The 11,870-nt window shown below is 40.8% G+C and overlaps 1 protein-coding gene across 1 annotated transcript in view; it reads left to right on the forward strand.

Annotated features, from left to right (window-relative positions):
- Nucleotides 1-270: 270 nt before the first annotated feature.
- T265_14075 (hypothetical protein) overlaps nucleotides 271-11,870 on the forward strand; it is a gene marked incomplete at both ends in the record, with an annotated part of 18,402 nt that continues 6,802 nt past the window's right edge. The window contains 4 exons of the mRNA XM_009171918.1: nucleotides 271-621; nucleotides 2,743-2,940; nucleotides 9,200-9,239; nucleotides 9,925-10,128. Coding sequence (XP_009170182.1) covers nucleotides 271-621; nucleotides 2,743-2,940; nucleotides 9,200-9,239; nucleotides 9,925-10,128 — 793 coding nt within the window. The remainder of the gene's footprint in view (nucleotides 622-2,742; nucleotides 2,941-9,199; nucleotides 9,240-9,924; nucleotides 10,129-11,870) is intronic.

An 11,870-nucleotide genomic window follows, 5' to 3' on the forward strand; every position in this document is an offset into this window, starting at 1 on the left:
TTATGCTGAAAAACGGTCTTCTCCGAACAGATCGCTGAGTTGCGATCGATAGTCCCTCAGAAGTTGATCGGCAGCTGGTCGTATATTTAATCGTTTTGGAAATACGATTTCTAAAGCTGAAATTTGTCTTTTCATTACATGTAATAGAATTTTATGAGAAGAATGCACAAAAGATTCAGTAGTCTACTAAACTCCCCTATCTAATTACTCCGCATTTATGTTTATATACTGCTTACTTCACACCCTATATATGCATGTTTTTTGTCACAGTGGCGTCCACAGAGTCGTGCCGGTACGGGGCATTTAGTCTACAGTGTCTGTGATACGCCGAAGCTCAAAGTGACCCAAAAAGCCTCGAATAAGAGCGCTCTTAATTTCCAGAATTCGGCGACCGGCGAAACGGCTCTTCCAGATACTGGTGAAACCCGACATGAAAACTGGCTCTTTAGTCCAATGTTTGATTTTGAGGAAACCTTGAGCATTCACGTTGGCATTGTCTTTCAAAACCAACACTGCGGTGTGGGTCCAGATTTTGAGAATGGACACGGGATGCTCTGCCATGAAAGCATCGACTTGATGGTGCAGTATTCGACAAAATCCCAAAACGGAGAAAGCCAGAACGTGAGTCATTTGTCAAGCACTACCCTTTATTGTCACGTTGGCAATGGTTCTCAGGATATTTTGAGACAACTCGTTCATAATGATTTGCTGTTAGATGATTACGGTATTCATCCGCATGTCAATTTTCACGAGCAACTGGGATTTGTGACTCCGCCATTTTTTGGTTGTTAAGAACAGACTTTCACGTTTCTAAATATAAACGTAGTTGAGCTTTTCCTGATCTAAAATACTCCCTATTTTGGTAACCCATGTGAGTGCGCACCGCCCAGGACGTGTTTCTTTATAGTTCCTTCTCAACTGCTCTGTAAACAGGAGTTCCCAGGCTGAGTTCCTGGTTTTCCCACGACAAACAAATTACTGGTAATGTTAACCTGCCCCATGAACTGGCATTTATTTTGCTGTTAGAAGGCCTAAGAGCGCATACTTACATGTTTGGAAATAGATTCGAATCGGCTCTGGTAACTGCAAAGCACCGGTATTTTAAAATTACTTTCAAAATAAGTGAGAACTATACAAATGACTTGAAGCAAATGTTGTGCGCGTCCTGATCATGTGAAAATATCTATTTTTTTCGCGATTTTCTAAATAGGTACATAATTCTGAGTAAGATGACTTTCTTGGATAGCGCCATTTAAAAATTTTATTGGCTATTCTGCCTACAGTCTAATCGTTACGATATCTTCTCATTTGATAGATAACTCAATTAGGAAGAATTCGACCATATTATCTCGATTGAACATCCTTGGTTCCAACTCTGCCTTCGTTAACTTTGGATCACTAATGATTTGCGAAACCCGTGTTTTTGTTTCAGAATTATGATGGGATAGTCATGCTGTGCCACTGGTTACTCGTTTGCGTACTTGGTTTTTGAGATTTCACCAATCCAATTTTGAGTTATGGCTCAAATTTGTTTATAGCCGGTATCAAGTTACTCGTTTGCGCTTGGCTGACAGTATTAGCATAACAAGCTCACCGACAAACCAGTCGCTTCATGTCGCATTGACGCGCCCAAATATCTAGGTTGTAAAGAAGTCCTAATGATGAACTTTGGGACTTTCTGGGTTACGATGCCTCTTGGGACTTCGTTTATTTCGTAAAACGGAAACCTCCGGACGTCATGGAGATCTACATATGAAGATTGGAAAAATAGCACAAGAAACCGACAAAAGTTTGTCAATTAATATAGGGTATCTAGTTACGTAAGCAAGTCGCTCTGAGACTTTATGATTTGCCCTAATTTTAGAAGTTACGCCTAAAATTCATTGGGAGGAGGTTTCGTGGCCGAAATTCGAGTAGGGAATAATTACGTTTGGTTGCGCCAATGGTGACACAAAAGAATTTATTCTATCGTAGATAAAGAGGCATTGCAATCTAATTATGACCTTCGCAGATTTGCAACGCAAACCAACTTTTTACCCAAAAACCGAAGAGATATTTGCGTACTTGGCATACAGTTTGAATCAAAATAAGTGCACCTAGTAAATTCATTCACGAAAGCTGCGCAAAGTGAAGTATATCACGGAAACCAAAAAGCAAAAAGTTACACAATGAGTGGTTTATGGGAATCTCTTAAGTTTTCCTTCATAAAATCACGTACTCTGCATCCCATTAACCAAGAACTGTTTGAAATTGAAAATATCTTCATCCTTGATTAAGCGAGATTTGACCATGTACAACACTGAATTAGACTTGGTATTCCACGGTGTGATAGCCGGCGAATGTGTTGTCAACGGTTTGCAACCAACAAGGAAGTCTGCACCCAACTGAATGCCTGAAACGGCTTCTAGGAGACAAACCAAAAAGTGAAATGACATGAAATTTTACCAAGATATCATGAAAAAGGTCAAATAAATAATGGCATCTAGCAGTGACAAAGTATTAATTCTTGGTATTGAACACAGTTCGTAAATTTCCCTGGGCTAAAAACGATACTAAATTTAAATTCACGTGGTTCGTACACATCGTCCGAAACCGGTATTCCATTTCAAACGAGTGTGAACTGAACATATCAGAGCTTCCCAGGAGAATATCGTACAAATAGTAACACGCCGTCATTTTTTAAAATACTTTGCACTTATTCTAAAAGTTCTCGTAAATCTCATTTACATCCATGTCTTTCAGCGTTTTAACTTGCTTCACAAAGTTTCCAATGAAGAGAACAAAAGTACGACAGACTTTGGTGCATCAAACCCGTTCAAAAGTATTACCATCCAATTTCGGTCGCAGAAAGGCTGGTTTCAGCTGGCTCTGCGTGATCGCGGTGCCTGCATTCTGGTTGATCACTTGACTGTTTTTCATTTAGCCTGCGCATTGACACAGGTGAGTTCAAAACATGAATTCTTGGTTTTGGGTACTTTTTGGTCACAAACCAAAGGGACATGGCTAGCGAATAATAATAATCGGTGGGTGCAAAAAATGCTGATTTTCATTTGTGTAAGAGGAAGTAAACTCCCCATCGCACCTAGTAACATGTACCAAGACTAGCCATGTCCTAACTTTTATTCCACTTTATCGAGCTTTGCCAATTACCCTGCTGGTTTTGGGTCTGAGCCCATATTTCAACTGTGACTACTGGAGACTCTTTCTGTCTCTTTCCTAACCTTGGTGGGTTAAACCATGTAGATGGTCCACACTGGACGTCTTTTCACCAAAAATGTTCAACTCTTTTATTGTTGCTCCGAAGTCTTGTGTTTTATACTATAACACCAAAACGTCTTCACTCTCGTGCACTCTAGACGGCTAGCAGACTGCGACGTTTGTTGACGGAAAAGCGCTTTTCATATTGGTTGTATTCTACAGCCAAACAGACATGACTTCCTTCAATCTTGTCTTGAAGCTTTCAGAATTTTTTTAGCATTATCTTTATCTTCTCAGGGAACACTTTAATGGGGTGTTAAAGAGGGAATTATCTACGGTAGTCGACCACTAACGAATGTACTTATTTTGTCTGCGGCTATTCAGACAGTTGACAATACTTGGTTTACTTCACACTTTTCAAGCTAAAAAATTCAGCTAACGGGCTATTGTTCACCTAACTAAAATGAAACCGGATAATTTTAACTCAAAATGTAAAATGGGTCAAAATCCCTCTATCAGCTTATAAACCAAAGCATTAGGCTTGAATTAGAACACTCTTACCACTGAGACCCTAAACAAAGGAACTACTGCAGCTCATCCTGTCCACTCTGCTATCAGAGTGAACATTCGAAGGATATTTGGGGCGCTTAATTTTCCTCGAGCAATTTGTCCTAGTTCGCATACCCGTACAGGGTGAGCGCGGCGGTAAACCTGTTGAGGCGTCAGACTCACTATTTTTTGTTCAGGCACCAAGGTTGTTTCGTCGTCTGAATTAGCATTTTCCCGATAACACATCCAATGTGAGACCTCTTTTACTTCAACTAGAACCTTGATCAGACAACTTCGGTGTGAGTTAACCGCTAGTGAAGAAACCTATGATCAATATAAAGAGCAAAATGATACAGAAAGTTGCTGTTTACATAACAACAACATTTAACTATGGGCACCACTTGCAAGATATAATTTCGTCCGTGAAATTTTTTCCGAGTGCCTTCCGCTAAATACATGCTATTTTGAAAGGAATTTTCAAGGTTTTGTGGATTTCCCTCAGCAACTATACACACAGTAAACAAACGGGATTGGAGTGACTTATTTCTACTTTGGTGCGCACGAGGACAGTAGTCGTCAACTGGCTTGATGAAGCCTTAAATAAGTGCTGACCTAAATTTTTTTCCAGACAACCCGAACGTAGTTTTTTTCCGGGTAACTGGAGTCAAATAAAATAACTACTAAGGTGTATGTACGCCTCTAAAAATGAATCATCACTGCAGCCAGTCCTTTATTGTGTTCTTATTTCATTTTTGTCAGTCATTTATTTTGCTAATTAATTTAATACCAATAAAATTTCAAGAACGCTATGAGGGGCACATCACCGGCACTGCATCATTAATCTAGCCAATGATCAGCCCGCCCGAACCGTTGGAGATTTTGACAGAAAGTGGCCAGGTTATTTGTTAAAATAACCGTCGGGAGGTCGCCTGTTTGAGGCCTATGTGAAGTGTCCATAGCAGATGATTCCAGAGAAGAATGGAACAGCTGTACGGTGCTCTTCGGCTTCTGAGCATGGACTGAATTCACTAACAGGAAAAAATCCCACTACATAATGTCTTATCTGTTAGCATTCTGATTTAACGTGTGACATATTCACCCAACCCATCCACTCCACTCAGTAGAACAAGGAACGGTTTCTTAATATTTGGTTTATCTGCCTTCAGCTGTTCTGGCTTTGTGTTTTTTCACAGTGCATTCACTATCACTCATTACCGACTGCGCCATTACTGTAGATTTTCAGGGTGCATTAGATTTTGGTTTTCTTCTCAAACGTTTAAAAACCCTAATCGCTGATACAAACTCATCCAGGTTTGTTTTTGGTAAACCATGGTCCAAGACGACATTTCATTGTTTAGTGTAGATTTCACATCCAGGAATTGGAAGTGTTAGCCATTTCCCCTTCAGTTTTTTTTACTTCAGTCACGCGTCCGTTTATTTGCTCCATTGGAGTTTCGCGTTTGTTTTGTCAGTTTTTCGACTGTGCGCTTGGAAGTCAGTTGAGATGCATTGAAAACGCTTAAGTATGTTTCAACCAGATTGTTGCTTGCAATAAAAACTGATACTTTCTTGCACTGACACGTATCTTAAACAAAAAGGAATAATTTTTGCAGGCAATATATTTTACCAGTTTTAAAACCAGTTAGAAATTCACTCCTCAGCCTGAGTGAAACGAATTCGGTTTCAAAAAACTAGAGATGTTATTTGAGGTGTTTTTCAATGAATATTTAACATGTACGATTCAACAAGGAAGTTTTGCTCAGCATCGTAAGAAACAAAAGCCTTCAGGTCGAATTAACTTGATCAATGTGGAGGCACTAAGATGATTTAACACACCTCAGGTTTTTGTAGTTAATGGTAGTGGGTGAAAGTTAAAATATACCTTGCAGATTATTCAGATAAGTTCGCCAAACATCCCTAAAAGTTTACGATCTATTTGAAGATATTTTCTGCTCAAGATGCAAAATGTTAATCCTGTGAAAACATTGTTCTGAACGGGAACGAAAAGCAGTTGTTAGGAACCAGGTAACCAACACAGTCCTTGACGTCCAGGCTTGCACCATGGTCAGCTTAGAAGGGTTTATATCTGTGAATGCATACAAGATTCACATCTAGTTGGTTCATTGAGGCTCGAATATCATAAGAATCACAAAGTTTACAGGACTCGAGGTCACGACACTTTATACTATTAACATGAGCAATGAAAATGAAAGCGCTGTAACATGCACTCTGAGTTTAACTGCAATGCCACGAGAAGGGAGCACGGGGGCTGGGATACTTCCTAGACACGAGGTGTCGAGATACGAAGGTCAGATTCGAACTATGGACCTTCCGGTCAGCGATATCACGCGCTATTCACCGAGTTATCTCACCTCTAAAATGAAAATGCAGTCGAGATCGTTGCTCTGGTTTCAGCTTCGATCTAGTATTATGAAAGTGGACCAGTATTTCCCTTGCTGTACGCAGCTTATAACAAAGTCCAACGATGTACACTCATTTAGCCCAGTATAAACCTTTCTTCTGCCGACAGCAACAATAATGGAAACGGCAGAGTCACGTTTTAGACTAATATCGCTCCCAGGTTTTCAGGTCACTCCCGTAACTCAGAGCGTCTACTATTTGCAGGTTGATAATGTCCAATTGATAGCAACCAAGGGAATAGTGCACACCGATTGCATGTAAACAAACAGAACGTTACCGGGAATAGAGTAGAACGTTTCCGATTACCCTTTATCCAAGTCCTCAAATTGCACCAATCAGTCGTCGTAAATAAAGTAGGGGAAAAGACCTATTACCTCACCTCGTACGTCGTCTGAGAAATTGTCACTGGGAGAGTAAGGTAGAACAAAGTCATTCAATGTGAATCCCCGATGTTGGTTGAGCCAAACACACTGCAGATTGGTTGCTCGTTAACCAAAGGTGGGATGCTCTGCTCTAGGATGAGTGAAGGTTCGGAATGTCGGGAAAGTCGTGCGAGCCTTGTTTTTGATTTTGGTTCAGTAGGACAATATGACGTACGGTTAGCTTTGATTTCCAGGCCGAAATCTAAACCATGAACATAAGTACTATATTCGACTGAAAGGATAAGAGTATTCTGACAAAAAGCCTCCTCTGAATAAACCACTGAACCCTACCCAACGTCAGAGAATCCACCACGAATGTTGCAGTTGAAGCTCAGAATTCCCAGTCCAAACTAGTTATTCACAATATATTATACAATATATACATATATATATATATATATATATAAAGGTTATACTGGTTTGCGGTCATTCTTACTGAAGTACTTTTCCAAATTAGCAGCGAGCTGCCATTGACCACAGTGTCTTTGCTAATAATTAAGCTAAGGAACTGCACAGAAAACCAGTCACTTGAACGCATTCTAGCACCAATATACATCCGCTGTTTTATGCCGTTATATTTCTTGCTAAATGCTACAATGGGGTGTTGCTCATGTTAGTTGATTTAAGTAGTACACGCGTTTCTGTTTCCTCTCCACCAGGAGACAAAGACCGACAAAAATTATTTGCATTTGCTTTGGCAGTGGATTTTTATATTTATTCTAGCTAAAGCGGAGTTACTTTGGAGACCGGGAATTCATTGCCTCACAGTGCAGAGGGCTTTTGCACAGGCAGTCTGTTGGTCAATAGGAAGCATTTGACAAAAGAGTGAATTACGTCTGATTAATACCGCCGAGAACTCAGACACTCTAAAACATTGATCTGCGTAGATCTGTTGGGTCGCTCCGGATTCATTAATGACAATAAGCTAAATTCGAAGGTGTGTAAACAGATAAAAAAGCAGGTTATAATCAAGAGTATTCGAAGGCCAGTCGCACAAGCAAACGAGGGGTTTGAAACGTCATCGATCGGTGATTGTGGTGAGTAAAGGTGCATATGGAAGCCGATAGCCTTTTGTTCTTCATTTAGGAGAAAGAATTTGCAAAGATTTGTGAGTTCTGGTGACAATCGATCAACATGTATTTGGTTCGTTTACCAGTCAACGTACAACCAGAAGGTTCGAGAAAAAAGAAACCTCAAAATACCGTTTTCAATAGGTTTTTTCAACCTAGAATGGTTGCGTTCACAGAGTCTCTGATGCTGGACCCTAATCAGTAGAAAAATTTGGACTGATAGTGTTTACGATAGTTGGTACGATCAACATTATTTGGTTCGTTTACCAGTCAACGTACAACCAGAAGGTTCGAGAAAAAAGAAACCTCAAAATACCGTTTTCAATAGGTTTTTTCAACCTAGAATGGTTGCGTTCACAGAGTCTCTGATGCTGGACCCTAATCAGTAGAAAAATTTGGACTGATAGTGTTTACGATAGTTGGTAATTTTCAATAGATATTTCTTCCTGTCAGTGAAGCTTATCTACATTAGAAAGCTCAAAAGCCATGTGTGGATGCTTCAATCTTTTTGAAGATTCTCAACTGTGCGTAGCTAGTGGAACCACAGTGTTTCGTACCCGTGACATCCCGGGCAGTAATTTGAACACTGAACCTTTTTGCTTAGGACTTCTGATCACTGTTGTGAATAACGTGCGCTTAGACAGGATGAAGCAACATTCATCCTTCAATCACGGAGACCACACCACTTGCTTACATACTGACTGGTTCCTCGAGCGAAGACTTCTCAGGAGTAACTTTCACTTATCTTGTAAAACGTTTTCAGTTTGCGCCATCTGTTGGATTCTTGAATAATTTTAACTGAGATTTCGACCTGTCTGGGTGAGAGCTGATCACTCCTGACCAAACGGCTGTGTCCTACCACTAGTCGCACTAGAAACCCTCTGAGTTTCGTGAGGTGCACAGTGCTGATGATTTCCAAAATGAGTGCACGATGTTTCTCGGATTTTCAGCATATGTTGATTTCAACGACACGACGAAACCTTGATTGAAAAATAAGGTACCGGGTGACGGTATCTTTGTAGTGCCAGCTACGCAATGCACCATCAGCCAGGATAGCTGCGAAATATTGTGTTTTGTATGTTTGTATAAACCTGCCGGTTTAGTTTACAGATGACGGGTATGGGCATGAAAAATCAAGAGTAGAGACACATCAGATAAGCCAGAGAGGAACTGTGTCATGGCAACAGCAGTGAACACCATTCACTGCATGAAAGGGCATGTACGGATTGTTTTTGATAAATTTGATATGTGAGACAGTTAAACGTAGATGAGTTGGTGAATACCAGAATCATGAAGTACATTTTCTTGGATACATTGCCAAGTACTTTGAACTTATTTGTTTTCAGCAAAGCCGATCGTCCCCTGTAGTGAATTCTTACCACGAGAGGAGAGGATAACGGCAACTCTACCTCATCAGTTGTTGAGGGTTTTACAAATGTATGGGTATAAGGTGATCAGATGAGAATGAACTACTTTTTTCTGATGATTCCAAAAAACGTCACGTTACAGCCATTGAAGTCAAACTATTGGTTTGTTCAGGTCGACCAGCATTCAACATTGCGGCGCGTACCATTACAAAGTAAGGCCGTCTGGCCCCTCAAAAATTTGTAACCTTTGGATGGGTATTTCGCGCGTAATACTGAAACTGTTTTACCGATTCAAAGCTCAAAGAATTGAACTCAAGTTTGACGTAAAACAAAACTACCCAATAAAAAACGGCTGTGAAAAAGTGCTTTGAGTCAAAATTAGTTGTTTTAATCTTTTCACAGCTCTTTCGCCAAATGTCACTGAACACGGCGCCCCCAGTTTCAACATAGTGTCCAGTTATTATATATTTCTTCATAGGTTCAATAATCTTCATGATCCTTAGGGCAAACCACTTATGAGTAGCTCACAGGATGAGTAAATTCACCCTATGAATGAAACTTGTATCTGAGAATTTGTCACTCGATGAGTCAGCCAATATGTGACCAAGTGATGTGGATTCTGTCGGTGAAGTATGGGTAACGCTTCATTCTAAATGCGACTTAATCATATTGTTGACCAGCCACTCGTGCCCGAAGAGCCAAGTGTTCGAACCACTATCCGGGAGGGCAGGGTTGAAAACTCCCTTGAGCTTCGCGGAGATCAGCACCGTTGAGAATTCTTAATTAGAATACATCTGTACGGTGATTTTTGGCTTATCAGCATAAATTGGCCCCAGTTGCACAATGAAGGTTCCTTTGTAAATTTAGGGCAAAATGTTTAATCCCAATTGGTCATAGAAACACGCGCGGGACACACTTCGGAAGTTCGTTTTGTTAAGGGCCAGTGCATTGAAGGTGCCGCTTTGAAGAACTTGAGTGCAGGATTTGTGGAAAGTAGTGGTGCACAGTGCTTGCCCAACGGTAAATGGCGCTTCAAGATGGAAACCGAGTGCATTTGTCAGAAGGGCTATGAATTTCTAATTGGAATTGGAACTTGTCAAAGTAAGTCAACACGTTTTAGAAATAATTCTTTCGGTAATTAGAACTCACCGTACTTGTTCTTTGGGACACTCCGATATTAGATAATTTATTGTTCTGTTCCAAAGCCACCTAGGTAATGAGGTTGTGAATTTTTTGAACTTTTTGAAAAAAATATCACACAGATCTTGCTAAGTAACACCCTTTTATAACTATCACTCGTGCAGGGGAAACGGNGGAAACGCAAACTCTCGAATGTTTTGGACATCCTGTGATATTGCTTATGCTGCATTTATCCAAGATACACAGCCGTGCACGGACGAATGCAGTGGGGTGTAGCAGGACGCGAAATTCTGATACAGAGGCAATGATTGTTCTGTTGTATTAAGTTAGATAAATTTTGTGCCTATATTAACTTCGGGGATTCCGTGGTAAACAATTACTGACATTTATTTCACTAACAAACTGCTACAGTATGTATCTCGTGCGCATCACACCCTGCCGAATGAGACGAAGAGAAGAGACGTAATTCGTCCGGACCGGTCGGTGCTGCTACAATTTTCCCTGATGCAGTATGCCAGAAAGGGTTGATTTGCTGGCCTGGCTACGGTGAAACTCTGAATCAGTTCTGGTACTAAGGGCGACATAACCGATCCTTGGCAGTCCAAGCTTCCCAACATCCATTTAAGCTTTCCTGTTTCAAAGGTACAGGTTTTCATTTATTGACCTTACCACTGTGTAACTGGCAGTAGAAATGATGTGCACAAAAGCTCCGGCACTACCCCTAATCGGGAACTAAACACTTATTCTCACAACGGAAACAATCACTGCAAATCCCGTCTGCTAAAAATAAGGGGCACCAAGCTGCTGCCACACCATGGTGAATTCATCCGTAACTCTCCACCTCGGTCCGACCTGTTATCGCATTATCAGGTTAAGAGCGTGACAACCATTCCAACGCTTTACCCTGACCTTGTGGGATTTTAGGTTGTTCCCTAGACGAGTTTTACCAGGAGGAGCTGGTGCGCCTCTCTAACATGTTCTCCTAGAATACGCTGGTCTCTTCAACCAAGACGGTACTTTAGTCAAAAGTAATGTACTCATCGTCTTGGTGCTCCATCACCCAAAGGACTTTGCTTTTCCCATTCCAGAGGTTTTCTTTATATCAAACGTAAAAAGCACATGCAAGAATTTCTTATAGATGACCTTTCATGGGAAAAGTATACCCAGGGTTACAATCTCTGTGAAGGAAACACAACAATTAACGTGGTAAGCTGACAAGAGTCACCTAGAATACGATAAATTCAAAGGACAAAACGCTTATTAGATTTTCACCGTTGACAGTTGAAAGCATCTACGTGCCCACAATCTTGAGGAGGACGTTGGCGAAAATCTTGGGTGTACCAAATGTAGGGTCTTGATGAAAACCTCAAGAGGATGTCATGTGTGGATTGATTGTGTACAGCGCTCTTTCTGCTGTACTGTGGCCTTCACAACGAGTTCAACCGCTCTACTGCTCATTAAGGTCGTACGGGATATAGATTGATTCCAGCAATCTGTTGAACCACGTCGAGTTACGCGAAAAAACCCCAAAAGCCAATTCTTTCAATTGGAGGTTTATCTACAAATGCGGTACTATAAGTACAATAATAAAATGATAAAGCTTTACAAACCTCAAATGGTGGGACTATGCCGGCTTCTATACACTGGTTTAGGAACTGCTAATTCCTAACGGGTCTCAAAGTCCACGCCGACTCGGAGCCACG

This window comes from Opisthorchis viverrini (assembly GCF_000715545.1).
Source record: "Opisthorchis viverrini unplaced genomic scaffold opera_v5_139, whole genome shotgun sequence".
In the NCBI taxonomy this organism is placed as follows: Eukaryota; Metazoa; Platyhelminthes; class Trematoda; order Opisthorchiida; family Opisthorchiidae; genus Opisthorchis; species Opisthorchis viverrini.